The sequence below is a fragment of the Rhinolophus hipposideros genome (assembly GCF_964194185.1).
Source record: "Rhinolophus hipposideros genome assembly, chromosome: 21".
NCBI lineage: Eukaryota > Metazoa > Chordata > Mammalia > Chiroptera > Rhinolophidae > Rhinolophus > Rhinolophus hipposideros.
In genome coordinates, this window is record NC_138067.1 from 42,350,119 (window position 1) to 42,367,637 (window position 17,519).

Here is a 17,519-nt window from a genome sequence, read left to right on the forward strand (position 1 = left end):
AGTTAGGAATAATGCTGTTACAAACACTGGTGTACGAGTTTTTTGTAAGTTTTCATTTCTTTGGGTTCACATAGAGATTGTGTACATAAATTTTATTTCTCTGGGTTAAACAAGAAGGAGTGAGATTGCTTGAGTCATAAAACAAGCATAATGTTTAATTTAATTTAACTGTTTTTTAATTTATGAACAAAACTGTTTTTAATACAGTGCGCTTATTGCATTTGTAAATGGAAATGAGAAATTCAAAACAATTAAAGTACATTTTGTCTCTAAGACTATACAGACACTAAAGAATTAGTTTTCATTTTTTAAGGGAAAATAATATTCATTTTTGTCAAACATTGATAGTGATTTGGGCACAGAAGCTCTAATTTTCATGTGATTCCATGAGCCTATTCTTGAAAGTATGCTATGTGAGGTTGACTGAGAGAACATTTGACCACATCTACTTCTCCACCTCCATTCTTCTCCCGTTGAAAGTGAATGTTAATTAAATCCTCTACAATTTCTTCATCCATCACCTCAATGTCTTCCAATCCAGTCAGAAGCACCGTCCTCTTAGATAGTCCTGAAAATACCTGAAACTTTTTCAAGTGTGTTTCTATGTGTGAAGAAATAACAACTCTATGGCAGTTTTGATTTATATAAAGAGGATAGTCTTTCTTTTCCAAAATCTTGTCAGCAACTCCAGTTTCCACAAAGGTGATGACAGCACTTCCGGCCTGCTTATCATACTCCACGCATTCCACTTCACCTCCATTTCGAGACTCAGTTCTAGCTTGTCTCTCATCTGACTTTCAGGGAGTTCATCGGGAATTTCAGTAACATTGATCTTCATTTTAGACACTTCTACATGAACCTGGAATCTGACTCCTGACTTCAATGGAACCGGCTTGGCTATAAACTCCACAAATACATCCTGTATCTGCACATGATGTTTTCCCATTCTGATCACATGTTGGGCCACATGCTCATGGGTAGGAAGAATTAATTTAGTTAAAATGTCCATACTGCACAAGGCAATATACAGATTCAACGCAATTCTTGCTGTTCTGAGAACTGTGGACGGCAGACACAGATTCGCAGCCCAACCAGCTCCCGCAAAGGGGAGGGAGCTGTGGAAGCAGAACCAGCCACAGCGGCCGTCGTGGCCATTGCCCTGGCCATAATGTTTAATTTTATAAAAACCTGCCAAACTGTTTTCTAGTTCCCACCAGCAAGCAATACAGCAATACAGGAGTTCGTTATTCTGCACGCTTGTTGCATTAGGTAGTGTTTTTTTTTAAATCTTTTTTTATTGGGGAATATTGGGGAAAAATGTGTTTTTCCAGGACCCATCAGCTCCATGTTAAGTCATTGTTTTCAATCTAGTTGTGGAGGGTGCAGCTCACTGGCCCAGGTGGGAATGGAACCAGTGACCTTGGTGTTATGAGCACTGCGCTCTAACCACTGAGCAAACCGGCCGCCCCACATTAGGTAGTTTAAACCAACTACCTAGTTAGTTTGAGCATAGTGATCACAATGTTGATCAACTACAGTGAGCAGCATTTAACACGTGAATACTCTTGTCTCCTGAGCACACTTTCTCTTGATTCAAGGACGCTGCACTAGAGGCTTTTCCCTCTTTCTCATTGGCTGTTCCTTCTCTGTTTCATTTTCTGAGTTCTCTTTTCTCCTGATCTCAGTCTGCAGGTCTCTCTCTTTCCTGCTCCTACTCCCTTGGTGATCTCTGCTGACCTCACAGCGGTAAATACCATCAGTGTTCCAGTGGCTTCTAAATGTCTTACCTCTGACCTGGACCTCTCTGCTGAGCTCCAGACCCAAGTAAACTCTGCCTCGACAGCGTCGCCCCTGGGAGGCGCAAGAGCTCAAATTTGACCTATTTCTCCCACCATCTTCTTGCTCTGGAAAAGGAGATTCTAGTCTTCCAGACACTCAGATTGTAAAATCAGGAGTGATCTTTTCTTTCTCTCCCACTCCACATCAAATTGTCAGCAAATGCTACTGATTCCACCCTCGGAATGTGTGCAGCATCTGATCACTTCTGTCTCCATTGTCTCACCCCCACCTTGGCCCAAGGCAGCATGACGTCTGACCGGGATCATTGTAATCACCTCCTCACTGGCCTCCCGGCTCCCACCCTGGACTTCCGGGTGTCATATCTGACAGATCATCATCCCCCCTCAGCTCAAAACGTTCCTGTGCCCCACACATTGTATGATTCCGTATCTATGAAGTGTCTGGAACGGGCAAATCCACAGAGACACAAAGGAGATTAGTGGATCAGTAGATTACCTAGGGCTGGGGGAGGGGATGGAGGGATTGAGGGGTGATGTAGCTGAATGTACAGATTTCTTTGGGGGGGTGATAAAAGTTTTAAAATTGATTGTGATGATGGTAACACAACTGTGAATATACTAACAACCACTAAACGGTACACTTTAAATGGGTGAATGGTACAGTGCGTGTTTCAAAAAAACTGCTACCACCCTCCCCTAAACCCTCCAAACAAAAAACGTTTCCCATGGCTTTTGCTTCACACAGAATATACCCAGTGTCCTTTCCACAGCTGGCCTGGCCCCTATCGGTCTTCCAGCTTCTACCCCCAGCCCCACTATTTTCTGAACACATCGCCTCTTCTCTCCCTTTTGCTCACTCTGTTCCAGCCATGCTGGCCTCCTTGCATGTTCTGCCTCAGGGCCTTTGTACTTGCTGTTCCCTCCGCTTAGAATACTCTTTCCCTAAAATTCCCCACGACTCATTCTCTCACCTTCTTCAGTCTCAGCTCAAATGTCACCTCTTCCAGAGAGGCCTTCCTCACCATCCATCTAGAACAGCAGTGCCCCTGCCAGGCTTCCCTCCCCACCTCACTCTGCTTTGCCTCCTCACTTCCTGACATACTGGATATGGACTTATTTATGCATTACCCTGTCACCCTCAGGACAAGACTGAAGTGAGGCTCTGTAACGGGACACAAGAGCTGACACGATGTGCCTGACAGTTCTCAGGCCAGCAGCCATCCCTCTGCCCTGAGTGAGTTCCCTGAGGGCAGTGATTTGTCCCGCTCATTGCTGTATCCCCTGGCACTAAAACAGTGCCTGGCACATAGTAGAGACATTTGAGACATTTGGTGAACACATGAATAAGCGAACACTCTCTGCATCCTTCCCTGAGCCTCAGGTCTGCATTTCCAGAGGCCTCCTGGTTGCCTTTTCTGGCTGACCCCCGATGGCTAACACTCACTCTAGTGGGTTGATGGTGGCTCCCCCCAAAAGGTATGTCCATGTCCTGGCGCCTGTGAACATGACCTTATTTGGAAAAAGGGTCTCTGCAGATATAATTGAGGACCTTAGATGACATAGATCATCCTGGATTATCCTTGTGGCCCCTCAATCCAGTGCCAAGTGTCTCTGAGACAGAGAAAATGCAGACATGGAGGAGAAGGCTATGTGAAGACAGAGGCAGAGACGGAAGCGATGCAGCCACAAGCCGAAGAATGTCACGAGCCACCAGAAGCTGGAAGAGGCAAGATGGACCTTCCCCTAGAACTCTCGGGGGGAGCACCGCCCTGCCTACGCTTTGATCTCAGACGTCTGGAATCTAGACCTGTAAGGGAATCCATTTCTTTTAAGCCATCCAGTTTGTGGTCATTTGTTACAGCAGCCCCAGGAAATACAGGGTCCATGTCCTAATAACCTCAGCATATTCCTCAGACCTGCTCTGTGCCCGGGACCCATCTCAGGGATGATGTCACCTCCCACCCCAACCTCTGGCCACAGATCAGAGCCTCAGCTTGCATGCTTCCGCCACCCTCACCCCTCCACAGTAGGCAGTCTGAAAGCCCTGTTGCTTTAAGCCACTAAGTTTGTGGAAATTTGTACAGCAGCAATCAGAAGCGAATACAATCGTTAATGATTGTATCTATAAAGGGATTCACCTCTCCAGGCCTCTGGTCCCCATGTGTGAAACAATGATCATCAGAGCCAGGGCTCATTGTCCACCTCTGTAGGCATCTCATCTCTGACAGGGCCGCACACACAGCAGGCACTTAAGGTCTGTGGAATGAACGTGTGCTTACTAATGCTGGGCACGATCCTGAACTTATCCACAACACATTCAATCTTCAAGCACAGCCTATCAGATAAAAAATGTTATCAACCCATTTTCCAGATGAAGAGACTGAGGCAGGAGAGGTGAAGTGACTTACCTACAGGTTACACAGTGCATATGTGGCCGAGTTGGGAGACTGAAGTGAGGCTCTGTAACGGGACACAAGAGCTGACACGATGTGCCTGAAAGAGTTCTCAGGCCAGCAGCCATCACTCTGCCCTCAGTAGGCATGGGGGAGGGGAGCACTGCCACTCTACAGGGCACTAGAAACAGCAAGGGTGTTTTCTTGTCACAAGAGCCAGAGGGTCACTGCTGACATTTAGTGGATGGGGCCAGTGGTCGGTCATGCCTGGGACAATCACACAGTGAAGAATTGTCCCACCCTGAGTGCCAGCACTGACGCTGCTGAAAACCGCTAAACACTAGGGTCCGTGTCTGCCCTTGCAACAAACTTCCGGTCTAGTCATTAAAAATGAAGATTCTGGAATTGCCTGCCTGGGCTCCAAACTAGCTCAGAACAAACCTGGCTTGGCTACTAAACTAGCTCCATGACCTTGAGAGAGTCTAACCTTCCGGAGCTCATCTGAAAAATGGGGATACAAATAGTTCCTTCCTCCTAACTTCAGAGGACTCAGTGAGGTAACATGTGGCAATGCTTAGAACAATGCCTGGGAGACACTCAGTGCTATTAAGCATTTGTTATGAATATTGTTTTAATAGCAAGTGCTAAGTGTCAAAATTTGTCACCCCTTCCAGTCTTGGGGGTCCTGTATGGGCAGCAGCAAGTGTGAACGCACCTGGGTGCCCCCCTTGTTCAGCACAAAGGGGAGTGTTTGTTGACTGACTGCCTGACACACTGATAGCAGGGCGTCCTGAGCGCCCATAGCTCCCAGGGAAGATAGGCAAGGGCTCAAACACACAAGGCCAGGTTGGGACCACAGGTTTATTGGGACTCCACGCACACACACTCACGGCGTCACATGACAACGGCACGATGACTCGGTACACTCAAGGTGGCCTCCGCCCGCAGCTGGGGCCCAGAGGCAGTGGGGTGCAGTCTCCTCCCTTATGGCCCAGACCCAGTTGGGTGCCTTCCTCCTGGGCAGCTGAGGGAGGGGGCTTCTGGGGTGGACCCCAGGCCTGGAAAGGGGAAGCGAGCAGGCAAGTCCGGGGAGGGCCGGGGCCGGAGGGGCTGCCCGCCCTCACTCCAGGGACTGCAGCATCAACAGCTGTTTCAGCACCTTCGTCTGGCTGGTCTCACGGATCTCACCGGCCAGGAACATTTCATCCACGACCGTGTAAACCTGAGTGAAGGGAGGTCAAGGGGAGAGCCTGGTGTGAGGGAAGAGGCCCGGATGCCGGTCTGAACCTCGGAAGCCGGAGGCTGTGAGGCCTGGAGCCAGGAAACGGACACACCCACGGAGGCAGTGGGGCAGCAGAGGGGTTACAGCCCACCCTCCTGCCCCCCCTCTGGCTTCCTCATCCTCGTCTTCACCAGGAGCCCACCTTGTAGAAGTTGAACACCAGGTCCAGTTCACAGACGTTGTGGAAATATTCATTTAAGACCTGGGAGAGGGAGACGGAGACGGTAAGAGATGGGCAGGGAGACAGAGACACACAGAAACAGGAACAGAGGTCATCAGAGAGAGATAGCAAGAAGACGTGAGGTGGTGGGGGGGGAGGGAAGAAGGAAAGGGGAGGGAGGGAGGGAGAGGCAGATGGTGAGAAAGACATAGAGAGAAATAAGAATGAAGGTCATCAGATGACGCCAGAAAAAGATGGCAAAAAAGACAGACTAAGGCAGAGGGAGAGAGACGAATAGAGAAGGCATGGTCAGAGAGGGACGGAGATGGAGACAGACAGAAAGCGGCACAGAGAAAGTAGTGGGCTGGAGTCCATACAAGGAGACAGACGAAAAGAAAAGTGAGCGGGGTAGAGAAAGATAGTCACCCCACTGCAAGGGCAGGGTGAGGAAGGAGCCGAGAGAGGAGCTCATCCAGATAGAGGAGCCGCGTACCCACGGGAGCCTCGGAGCCCCCTCCCCACGCACACACCTCCACGAAGTTGTGGATCGCCTCCAGATAGGCCAGATTGTTGTCGTTGACGTCCACGCAGATGCAGAAGTAGAGGCCGGCATAGCGTCGGTAAATGATCTTAAAATTCCTGAACTGTGGGGGAAAGAAAGGCTGTCAGGCACGGGGTGTGCCCAGGACCCCACATGCGGGGCAGAGGGGGCCAAATTATTTAGTTCTTCATTCCTGTCTTGGTCCCTGAGGCCCTGTTCTGTGTCTGGCCCTGTGCTGGGGACACAGTGGCGACCGAGATGGGCCTGGTTCTCCCCTTCTGGGGCTCACAGTCCATGGGCGAATTATCCTCAGACATCCCCAGAGTGAGGATGTCTGAGCAGCTAATTCTGCCTGGGGGTCCAGGAGGGCTCCCTGGAGGGGGCATCTAAACTGACCTCTGGAGGATGAGCAGGAATGAATGGGCAGGAGGGTTCCAGGCAGAGGGAACAATTTGTACCAAAGTCCAGAGCCGAGAGGGAGCCTGGTATGTTCCATGGCACCCATCCACCTTTCCATGGCTCCCTAGTGCCTCAGGAGAGAGTCAAAAATATAAGCAATACATTCATTCATTCCATAAATACTGCCTGAGCACGAAACGTGGCGCAAGCTCTGTGCTGGGCAATCTGGAGTCACCGTATGTCACCGAGACAATTCCAGCGTTGCCCTTAACGGAACTGTAATATAAACATTACTACAGTAACACATACACATAACCCAGGAATAAATATACGTGGACTGGGGATGCAGACTCTAATTTTATACGTGTGTGTAAGTAGATACGAGACAGGCAGATACAGACATAGATATGCATAGGGGCTGGCAAAACACGTCATCGGCCAAAATCTAAACAACCCAGCTCTAGGTCTGGCATGTATGTGGAGCCACCTGGTAGCAACAGCAACGCCAACATTAGTCCTTGATTTTTATGCTTTTTGCCCCAGCTCATCCTTTGGTTCCTTTTATAGCTCGAGTATGTTTTCTAACACGACTCCAGTAATGCCCGTATCATGATCCATGGATTAATAAACGGTGCAGACTTTTGTTTAACTGATACAGACAGTGATCAAATGTCTGAAGATGCCTTCTCTGCCAGAGAAGGTTCCAGATGGAAGGCCCAGGGCAGGAAGACTTTACCTGGAGATGTTACCAACTGTCACAGCTGGTGTGGCCTCGGCAGCCTCTGACCCTGAGCAGTACTCTTCTGTTCTCGAAATTCTGCCTTTCCTGCTAACACCCTTCTCACACCTTCCTATGCCTCTGTTTTCAGTTTCCAGGCTTCTCTGGGGTCAGGCCCAGAGCCGCATGGCTTCGGCTACATACTCTCAGGTAAGTCTCTTCCCGTAGGCTGGGGAGGTTTCTTCTAAAGTCCTCTGGCCACTAGGCTCTGTCCCAGCCCAGACCACTGCAGGTGTCACTGTCTAGGGACGGCTCTGTCTCCCCATTGGGCTGTGAGCCCCAGGACGGAAGGCTGGGGCTGTCACCAATGTCCCCAGCATTGCACTGAACAGGGCTGGACCCTGAAAAGGTACGTCAGTAGACAGAATGTCTCCATCCCCTCACCCCCAGGGACATCCACGTCCTAATCTCTGGAACCTGTGCACATGCGACCTCACGTGGCAAAAGGGACTTTGCAGATGAGTTTTAGTTAAGGATCCTGAGATGGGGAGACGATCCTGGACCGTGTGGGTGGGCCCACTGTAGTCACATGGGTCCTTATAAGAGAAAGAAGAAGGCAGGGCAGTGTGGATCAGAGAGAGATTTCTGGATGTTACGCTGCTGGCGTTGATGACAAGAGGCCGCGAGCTGAGGAACGCAGGCAGCCTCTAGAAGCCCGAAAAGGCAAGGAAACGGATTCTTCCCTAGAGTCTCCAGAAGGAGCATAGTCCTGCTGAGCCATTTTGGACACCTGATCTCAAGAACTGTAAGACAAATTTGCGTGGTTTTTAAGCCACGAAGTTTGCGGTAATTTGTTATAGCAGCAACAGGAAACTAATACAGGTGCTAAGAAATACGCATGAATGAATAAATGAGAAGTATGGATGGCTGGGCTTTCTGGCTAGCTACTCAGCCCTTTGTTTCCCCTCACAAGTCTCCTCCTCCAGGAAGCCTGCTCTGACTGTTATCTCATCAGAGACATTATTTGACGTCTCTTCCTCCTGATACTCCCTAGTTTGTTGGGGGAGGGACTGATTCTCTCTTGTTCCCCACTGCATCCCCTCCTCCAGGAAGCCCTCCCTAACCTTCAGGCTGGGTCAGGTACCCTCCTCCTGCCAGGCTGCTCCATCCCAGCCCTGCCCACTCTGGGATGTCACTGTCTGGGGACAGGTCTGTGTCCCTCACTGGGTTGTCTCCACCCCCACTGTGAGCTGAGCACAGGGTTGGCCACAGAGGAATGGGTGGTAAATAAATGCACGAATGAACAGGTGAATGAGCGGGCCTGGATCAGGAGGAGATTCTTGTGACATTCTGACCAGCTGGCCTCTCTGGCTGCTCGTCTGTTTAGGCCTCCCTGACTTCCTCCCTGTCCCTCAGACGTTGTCATTCCCAGCACTCAGGGTAGGACCTGGCACTGTGCTGGCAGTAGGAAGTCCCACAAGAGTGGGCATCCTGACGTCCCTGCTCCGTTCAGCTCTCGACCCACCGGACTGCTCTTGGCAAGGCCACCAGTGTCTTCTGCTCTCTGCCTCCAGCGGCCAGTCTCGTTTTCCTTCTGGAAATACTTTCCCCTTGGCTGCTGTGACCCCCAAATCTCCTGCTTTTCCTCTATCTCCTCACTCCTACCTCTAGATGTGGCCTCCCTTCTTTTCTTTGTTCTGTCTGTCCACCCCCACTCCCACCTGAGTCCTGTGGCTGTAGCTGCCAGATATGTGCAGAAACTTCCACGACACCGTATCCTGCCCAACCCTCTCCCTGAACTCTGACTTGTCACTTCCTCCTGGACACCTGCGCCGGGATGGGAACACACACCTCACTTCTGATCTTCACTTCAGCCTGCTCTTTCCAAAGTCTGATGCGTCTTAGAAAATGACAGTGCCATCCTATCGGTGGCCCCACTTTCTATCACACTCCCCAACTCATCCTTCGTCCTCTGGCTGGCTCTACCTCTAAAACTCTTCTTGCCACCCCCACTGCTTCCATGCTAGTTCCTCAGCATCTCTCACCTAGACCACGGCTGTGGCTTCCTGTGGTCTCCCTGCGTCTGCTCTTGCCCCCTGTGGAGGGATCCCTACGTCAGCCCACATCCCTCTTCTGCTCAAAAGCCTCCATGGCTGTCACCTCACTCATTAAGAGCCCGAGTCCTCACCATGGCCCACAAGGCCCTGCACCATCTGTCCTTGTAATCTCTTTGACCTCTCTTCCTCCCTTCCTCCCCCGCCCTCCCTGCCTTAGTCCACAGCAGACATGCTGGCCTTCTTGCTATTCCAGAAATTCCCTAGTATGTTCCTGCCTCACAGCCTTGGCACTTGCCAGTTCCCTGGGCTCTCAGATATCATCTTTTCTTCAACTCCTTCAGGTGTTGGCTCAAATGTCACCTCTTCAATGAAGACTTCCTGATCAAGCCACTTAAATCTGCATTCCAACCTCAGTGTACACACCCCAGCACTTCATCTCTCACAGCAGCTTCTTTTTGTTCTGGGGCACCTATTAACACCCTATACACTATATCTTTACCGTCAGCTCTGAGGACAGGGCAATTCCCTGAAGCATCCCCAGTGCCTAGAACAGTGCCTGGCACACAGCAGGCCCTCGATAAATATTTGTTGAATGTTACAGGACAATCAGCCTGGTCTCTTGAACAGGCTAACACCATGGGAATTAAAAGTGGAGACTTCTCGATGAAAAGAGACCAAAGAGACAAACAAACCAAAGCAATGCAAGATCGTTGACTGGCTTTGAACAATAAGCTTTGAAGATTAGGGAGAAATTTAAATATTGATTGGGCATTAGAATGACATTAAGGAAGAATGATGCATTTTATCAGGTCTGATAATGATACTAGGATAATGTAAGGACATGTCTTCATTTTCTGAGACATATTCAGAAATATTTAGGGATAAAATTACACGATCTCTGTGAATAAATTTAAAACACTACAGCAAGGGGGTAGTTCATTAAAAGAGGAGACCATTGTCTCTTCTCTTGTGTTTGAACATTTTTATAGTAATTTTTAGAAAAGCACCAGAAAACAATTCTTCAGCCACAAGAAGGTAGAGCAAAAAAAAAAAAAGGCAAAATATTAATACTGACTAAATGTAGGTAGTGGACGTATACATTTTCAAACAACTTCTCTCCTTGTTCTAATCTGTATGTTTGAAAATTTTCACAATGTAAAGTACTCCCAACAAGGAAGGAAGACAGCAAGCTAAAAGTGTGTTAAGTGAATGAATGAATGAATGAATGAATGAATGCTGGAAGGAAGGAGGGTCTGAGGGGTTATTGCAATCAGAGGTTGGGCAGGAGGCTGGACAGGAAGCAGGGGATTGTGGGAGGCATGGTGAGGGTGGGGGGCATCACCTCTACAAAGTTGGTGTGTTTGGCATCTCGGACAGTGACCACAGCGTGCACTTCCTCGATCAACTTCTGTTTCTCATCATCATCAAATTGCATGTACCACTTGGCCAGGCGCGTCTTGCCCGCCCTGTTCTGGATAAGGATGAAGCGGATCTGGGGGAGCAGGAGGAGGAAGTGAGAGCGGCAGGGAGGGAGGGCCAGTGCTACACCCAACAGCCCCACCCATCGCCACCAGGGAGATAGGGTCCAAGCCTCCCTGCTGCCTGCCTTCCCCAGAGCCCAGCCAGGCCGACCTGACCACATGCTCCCGTCCCAGGTCCCTCCGGTACCCTCTGTAGAGTGATTTCTCTTCCACCAAGTGGTCAACTCCACTCAGCTCCAGGGGGGTCCCAGGCTGCACCCCCTCTTGTCTGCCTGACCTGGGACAAAAGATCCACCCCTCTACGCCTCAGATCCCCCACTGGAAAAACAAGTTTATAAAATGAGTCCAGTGGCTGATAACATAGCAGGCACCCAGCAACTGTGTGTCATTCTTTGGCCTGAGTCCCAGCAATGCCAACTTCTTCATTTCTTTTTACTTTTTAAAAACTGAGATATAATTCACATACCATAAAATTCACCTAAAATGTGTACAGTTAGGTGGTTTTTAGTATATTCATACAATTGTACAAAAAACATCACTATCTAATTCCAGAATATTTTCATCACCTCAAAAAGAAACCCCGACTCATTAGCAGTCACTTTCCCTCCTCCCAGCCCCTAACAACCACTAATCTCTCTGTCTCTATGGGTTTGCCCGTTCTGGACATTTCATATAAGTGGAATACACCATATATGGCTTTTTGTGCCTGGCTTCTTTCACTCGGCATAATGTTTTCAAGGTTCATCCATGTTATGGCATATATCAGCACTTCGTTTCTTTTTATGGCTGCGTAATATTCCACCGTACGGATAAATCTCGTTTGGTTTATCTTTCCATCAGCTGATGGACATTTGGGCTGTTTCCACTTTTTGGTGATTATGAGAATACTGCTAAGATCCCTTGTGTATACGTTTTTATGTGGACATGTTTTCATTTCTCTTGGGTAGACATGTAGGAGTAGCTTGCTGGGTTCTACGTGTAACTTTTCCAGGAACTGCTAAACTGTTTTCCAAAGCATCTGCCGCTTCCTAAGTGACTTGACTGCTTAGTGCCTCAGTTTATCCATCTAAAAAATAGAGCCATATAAGGGTGTGATGAGGAACAAACAATATATAAGAAGTACCCAGAATAGTGCCTGGTTCAGAAAATACACTGTGTCCACTATGATTAGCATCAGTGATGGCTAGGAAAATTGTTTGTATGATTCTAAAATGCCAGATCAACCATCATAGGGCTACTAAGAACACTGAAGGAGTTAATGCCAGGAGTGTTTGCTTGGCAGGGTGCCTACTACCTACCAAGCATTCAATAAAATTAGGTATTATTATGACTGAGGGACATTAAGAACAAAAACTCTAGAGTTGGAATGAATCTTGGCACTGCTCACTCTGTTCACGGGCAAGTCACTTAACCATTCTGGACCTTAGTTTCCCCTTCTGTATAACAGACATAATGAGTCTTTCCCTCATAAGACCGTTGCACAGCTTAATAAACATAAGGGGTGTAGTATAGTGACTAGCCCATACTAAGTGACATATACTTGTTAGTATTAGTTCTTCGTATTATAATTCATCATCATTTGACTTTGAGAAAATCATGGCCCAGCTAGGAAGGCTGCCTTTGAGACCAGTTCTGTTTGAGACAGGCATGCTTATGCCCATTTTATAGATGAAGAAACTGAGGCTCAGAGAAAGAAGTCTCACAGTCAGCAAGCAGAGCTGGGCGTCCAATGGCTTTGCTCTGAACCCACTTACCCTGCCTTGTGGGAGCCTCCAACCTTTCATGAAAGTCCACTCTCTTTCCTAAGCCTTTCTCCATATACTCTCTCCCCCACCCCCAACCAATCAAGCTGGCTGGGAACAGGATATTACACTTTCCTTCCAAGAACCCCTTCTGCTGAGCCAGGGAAAACCACTTCCTAGCAGGGCAGGGGTCCTGGGCAGGAAGGGAAAGGGCTTGGGGTGGAGGTGGGTGGGACCCACCTCAGGCAGCCACAGCCTAGGAGTAGAGCCAGGGATATATGGGGCATACAGGAAGGAGATCAGGAAGCAAACCTATCGGAGCTGAGGCAAAGCTGTTCTGACACCACCCCCATTCATCTCTTTTCCCTACTTCCTGCCCAAAGAATCCTTTCTTACGGTTCAAAACCCATACCGGGACGGGTGCTAAATCCAGTGGCCCGTCTTGCTCCACCAACCCTCTCTCTCATTCCCATGCCTAATCCGACCCCCCCCCAACTCACCTCTCCTTGGAAAGACCTGTTCCATTGCGCCCCATTCATTTCTAGTATCCACTCTCTACCTCCCAGCCTTCTCCCCCTTTGCAGCACTTTCCCCGACTCTTAACCCATTCCCTACAGTTGTCTACTTCCCGTCTCCACTGTGCGGTCTCTTCCCCTTGAGATTATCTCTCATCAGCAGTATCTCGCTCGTTCCAACACCCCCTCTCCGCCTGTAATGCCAGTTTCCTGCCTCTAGAGACCCCTTCTCTTGTATCCCTGTCTCTCATTCTTCTCCCACGCTCCTGCTACACCCCTAGAGAGCCCTCATCTCAGGACACCTCCATCCCACCTGCAATTCCTTCTCCCCACCTCCAAGACCCTGCTTTGCCAGTTGCCTCCGTTTCAAAGCCCCCCAATCATCTCCAATGTCTCCCACCCTCACAACACTCTCCCCTTGACACCTGATCTCCAATGTCCCCTAGCCTCCAGTCTCGGGAACACCCCGGCGCCCAGGATTACCACTCAGTCCCTCCTTTCTGGCCTGTGACCGGTCCCAATCCCGAGAGCCCGCGCCCGGCCCAGACCATTGCACAGCAGCGGGGGGCGGTTGTCAGTACCCAGCCGAGCCTCCAGTATCTGCGCGTGGACCCACCCTCCTCCTGTCCCCAGCGTGAGCGCGGCCCCGTTACCATGGCGACCCCCGTCCGGACCCCAGCTGGCCCGGTCCCGCGGCGACTGGGCGGCTCCGGCTCTGGAAGCAGTTGGGGGACCCAGGGCTAGAGCGGACTTCCGGCAAAGGAATCCTCTTCCCTATCGCGCACTTCCCGCTGGGAATTGTAGTCCCAAGAATGGGTTTGCTCGTTCGGGCGACAGGCCAGTGAAGACACGATCATTCTTCCCAACATGCTGCGCGCGCCCGTCCATTTCCCACCAGACTGGTCATGCTCCAAATGCATGCCGGGAGTTGTCGGTGCACTTCTCCGGAGGACTACAATTCCCGAAATGCAAGTTGGGCATTACATGTTGGGAAATGTAGTTCTAGTAGACCCTTCCTCTCCCACCCCCCCAACCGCTTTCAAGGAGAGAAGGGCATGCTGGGAACAGTAGTTTTAAATAAGAAACTGCGTTTGGAGGAGCTAGAAATGTAACTGTCTTTCGGTGCTCACTTAGTGCTTTGTTTAAAACACCTTGAGTGTTTCTCTGTGGAAGACGGACAGTAGTATATGAGCATTTGGGAGTCAGAAGTCACACCCTGTTTTTTCCGCAATATCTTCCCGGTACACAAATCAGGCCAATCCAGTGTAGGAGGGAATATGAATACCAGGTGAGAATCATTGCAGTCTATCCTGGAACCTGACTACTACAATTGCTTATAGCAGAGGCACCTAGCCTAGGTGAAGACTTAGGGACAGCCTCCCAGAGGGAGTGGCATTTGAACTGAGATCCGAAGATGAGTGGAAATGAACCAAGCAATGATTAGCGTAGGTGGGGGGTGGGGAAGGCAGGCAGGCAGAGTGCTCAAGCAGGGGCACAGACTTTGTCTCTGTCCCCAGGAATCTCACAGCCTGGGTGGTTTGGAGCCTGAGGTGACATTCCACAGAAATAGACGGAAAGGACTAGTCCCAGCACTTTAATATGAGTATGGACCCTGGAAAGATTCTCTCCTTTGCCATGTCATTACAGCATGCTTGTTATAGGGAAAAATTGGAAAGAGACAAAATATGCATCGACCGAGGAAAATTCAATTAATCCACACGCAGTCACATAAAATATTATGCAACGAGAGTTACGATGAGTGAGCAAGATCTCTGTGCATTGACTTGGACGTTCCCTAGGACATGTTGTTGAAGAGAGATGGGAGATGCGGAAGGGAGATGCAGAGTGATACGTACACAGTGTATCATTTGATTTTTCTTTTTATTTATCTCTCCAACTTTTTGTATAGAAAGTTTTCATATCTACAAAAAGTTGTAGTATTAGCACAATGAACTCCAATGTATTATTCACCTTGATTCACTAATTGATTCACTAATAAATCTTGCCACATTTATTTTCTATATATTTATTTGAACCATTTTTAAGTGAATTGCAAATATCATGCTACTTCGCCCAAAAGGCTTCATGCTTCAACATTCCTGTTAAGAACAAAGACGTCTCCTCCATAAACACAATACAACAATACATACAGGACTTTTTAAAAGATTTTATTGGGGAAGGGGAACAGGACTTCATTGGGGAACAGTGTGTACTTCCAGGACTTTTTTCCAAGTCAAGTTATTGTCCTTTCAATCTTAGTTGTAGAGGGTGCTGTTCAGCTTCAAGTTGTTGTTCTTTCAGTCTTAGTTGTGGAGGGCGCAGCTCAGCTCAGGTCCAGTTGCTGTTTTCTAGTTGCAGGGGAGCAGCCCACCATCCCAGGCGGGAGTCGAACCGGCAATCTTGTGGTTGACAGGACACATTCCAACCAACTGAGCCATTTGGGAGCTCAGCGGCAGCTCAGGTCAAGGTGACGTGTTCAAGCTAGTACAGGGGGCAGAGCCCACCATCCATTGGGGGACTCAAGGAATTGAACTGGCAAAAAAAAAAAAAGTGGGTTGAAAGCCCACTGACCAATGTAGGAATCAAACCGGCAGCCTTCGGAGTTAGGAGCAGAGCTCCAAACACCTGAGCCACCGGGCCGGCCCCCTCTCTTTGTCTGGTTTTGATATCAGGGTAGTGCTGGTTTCATAGAATGAGTTAGGAAGTATCATCTCTGGTTCTAACCTCTCAAAGAGATTGTACAGATTAGGTATAATTTCTTCCTTAAATACTGGAGGTGCCAAAAAAGATGACTTGTATTCATCTTTCGTTATCAGTATATATTGAGTATTACAATTTTGATACAGTTTTTTCCTTCCTTAAAATATGTACACTTTTTTTTGGCACCCTCTGTATTTGGTAGAATTAATTAGTGAACCCATCTGGGCCTGGTGCTTTCTGTTTTAGAAAGTTACTAATTATTTATTCAATTTTCTTGATAGAGACAGGCCTATTCAGATTGCCTGTTTCTTCTTGTGTGAGTTTTGGAAGATTGTGTCTTTCAAGGATTTGGTTCATTTCATCTTGATTATCAAATCTGTGGACATAGAGTTGTTCACAGTATTACTTTATTATCCTTTTAAGGTTCATGGGCTCTGTAGTGATAGCCCCCTTTTCATTTCTGATATCAGTAATTTGTGTTCTCTTTCTTTTTTTCTTAGTTAGCCTGGCTAGAGGCTTATCAATTTTATTCATCTTTTCCAAGAGCCAGCATTTGATTTTGTTGATTTTCTTTATTTATTTACTGTCCTCAATTTCTGTTCTGATTGTTTTTTTAAATTTCTTTTCTTTTGTTTACTTGGATTTAATTTTCTATTCTTCTTCAGTTTCCTAAGATAGAAACTTAGAGTATTGATTTTAAATCTTTCTTCTTTTTAAATATATGCATTCAATGCTATAAATTTCCCTCTAAGTACAGCTTTCATTGCATCCCACAAATTTTGGTAAGTTGTGTTTCATTTTCCTTTAGTTCAAAATATGTTCAAATTTCTCTTGAGATTTTTTTCTTTGACTGATCTGTTATTTAGAAGTGTTTTGTTTAATCTTCACATATTTTGGATTTTCCGGTTATCTTTCTGTTATTGATTTCTATTGTAAACTGAGAGCAGACATTGTATGAGTTCTAGTCTTTTAAATTTGTTGAGGTGTATTATGACCCAGAATGTGGTCTATAATGGTAAATGAACTTGAGAAATGTGTATTCTGCTGTTATTGGATGAAGCAGTCTGTAAATGTCAGTTATATCCAGTTGATTGTTGATGTTGCTGAATTCGACCATATCCTTACTGATTTTCCGTCTGCTGACTTTCAGTCTTTGTTGTCTTTGCTTTTCAGTTTTTGAGGTTCCTATTGTAATATCCTCAAGTCTTCCTCAGCCATGTTCAATCTACTAATAAGGCCACAAAGGTATTCTTCACTTCTGTTACAGTTACGTTTTTTTAATCTATCAGTCCTTTGGTTCTTTCTTAGGATTTCCATCTTTCTGTTAACATTGCCTATCTTGCCTGCTACCTACTTTATCCATTAGAGCCCTTAGCATGTTAATCATAGTTGTTTCAAATTCCCAGTCATATTGTTCCAACATCCCTGCCGTGTCTAATTCTGATGCTTACTCTGTCTCTTCAAATTGTGTTTTATGCCTTTTGGTATGTGAAAAAGATTCCCAGACTCAATTTCATTGTGTGTGTGTGTGTGTGTGTGTGTGTGTGTGTGTGTAGACATTCTCAAAGCACAAGAAATTCTTGACACCAGCAGGGTATCCAAGACTTCAATTGAATTCTGACACTATCTACTCAGAAATAGAATCGGATTCCATGGGTAAAGGGCTCAGTCCCACAAGACTGCCCTCCACATCAGACACCAATTGTAAGTCCAGGTTGTTACCTTTGCTTCT

At 47.6% G+C, this 17,519-nt stretch overlaps 2 protein-coding genes across 3 annotated transcripts; both read right to left on the reverse strand.

Annotated features, from left to right (window-relative positions):
- Positions 1-392: 392 nt before the first annotated feature.
- LOC308489982 (N-myc-interactor-like) lies at positions 393-946 on the reverse strand (the record flags this gene model as incomplete). The annotated part of the gene is given in 2 exon segments (XM_081031593.1): positions 393-761; positions 764-946. Coding segments are annotated over 2 exon segments (552 nt in total).
- A 4,088-nt stretch (positions 947-5,034) lies between these two features.
- On the reverse strand, positions 5,035-13,879 carry AP2S1 (adaptor related protein complex 2 subunit sigma 1). 2 transcript variants are annotated; one of them, XM_081032070.1, is made up of 5 exons: positions 13,741-13,879; positions 10,692-10,841; positions 6,165-6,278; positions 5,617-5,676; positions 5,035-5,414 (listed from the first exon to the last, which is right to left on the reverse strand). In XM_081032070.1, the coding sequence occupies exons 1-5, from the start codon at positions 13,741-13,743 to the stop codon at positions 5,313-5,315; spliced, it is 429 nt and encodes a 142-aa protein (XP_080888196.1). In that variant the 5' UTR covers positions 13,744-13,879; the 3' UTR covers positions 5,035-5,312. The 2 variants fall into 2 exon arrangements, with proteins under 2 accessions (XP_080888196.1, XP_080888195.1); XM_081032069.1 differs by having other exon boundaries at positions 13,669-13,772.
- Between the last annotated feature and the right edge of the window lie 3,640 nt (positions 13,880-17,519).

Bases quoted from the DNA above. Each gene is read 5' to 3' on its own strand.
- AP2S1 (XM_081032069.1), bottom strand. From the start codon at position 13,743: ATGGTAACGGGGCCGCGCTCACGCTGGGGACAGGAGGAGGGTGGGTCC. The intron at 10,842-13,668 runs GTACTGACAACC...CTGCTCCCCCAG, and splicing joins GATACTGGAGGCTCGGCTGG to ATCCGCTTCATCCTTATCCA. The intron at 6,279-10,691 runs GTGATGCCCCCC...TTTCCCCCACAG, and splicing joins AACACACCAACTTTGTAGAG to TTCAGGAATTTTAAGATCAT.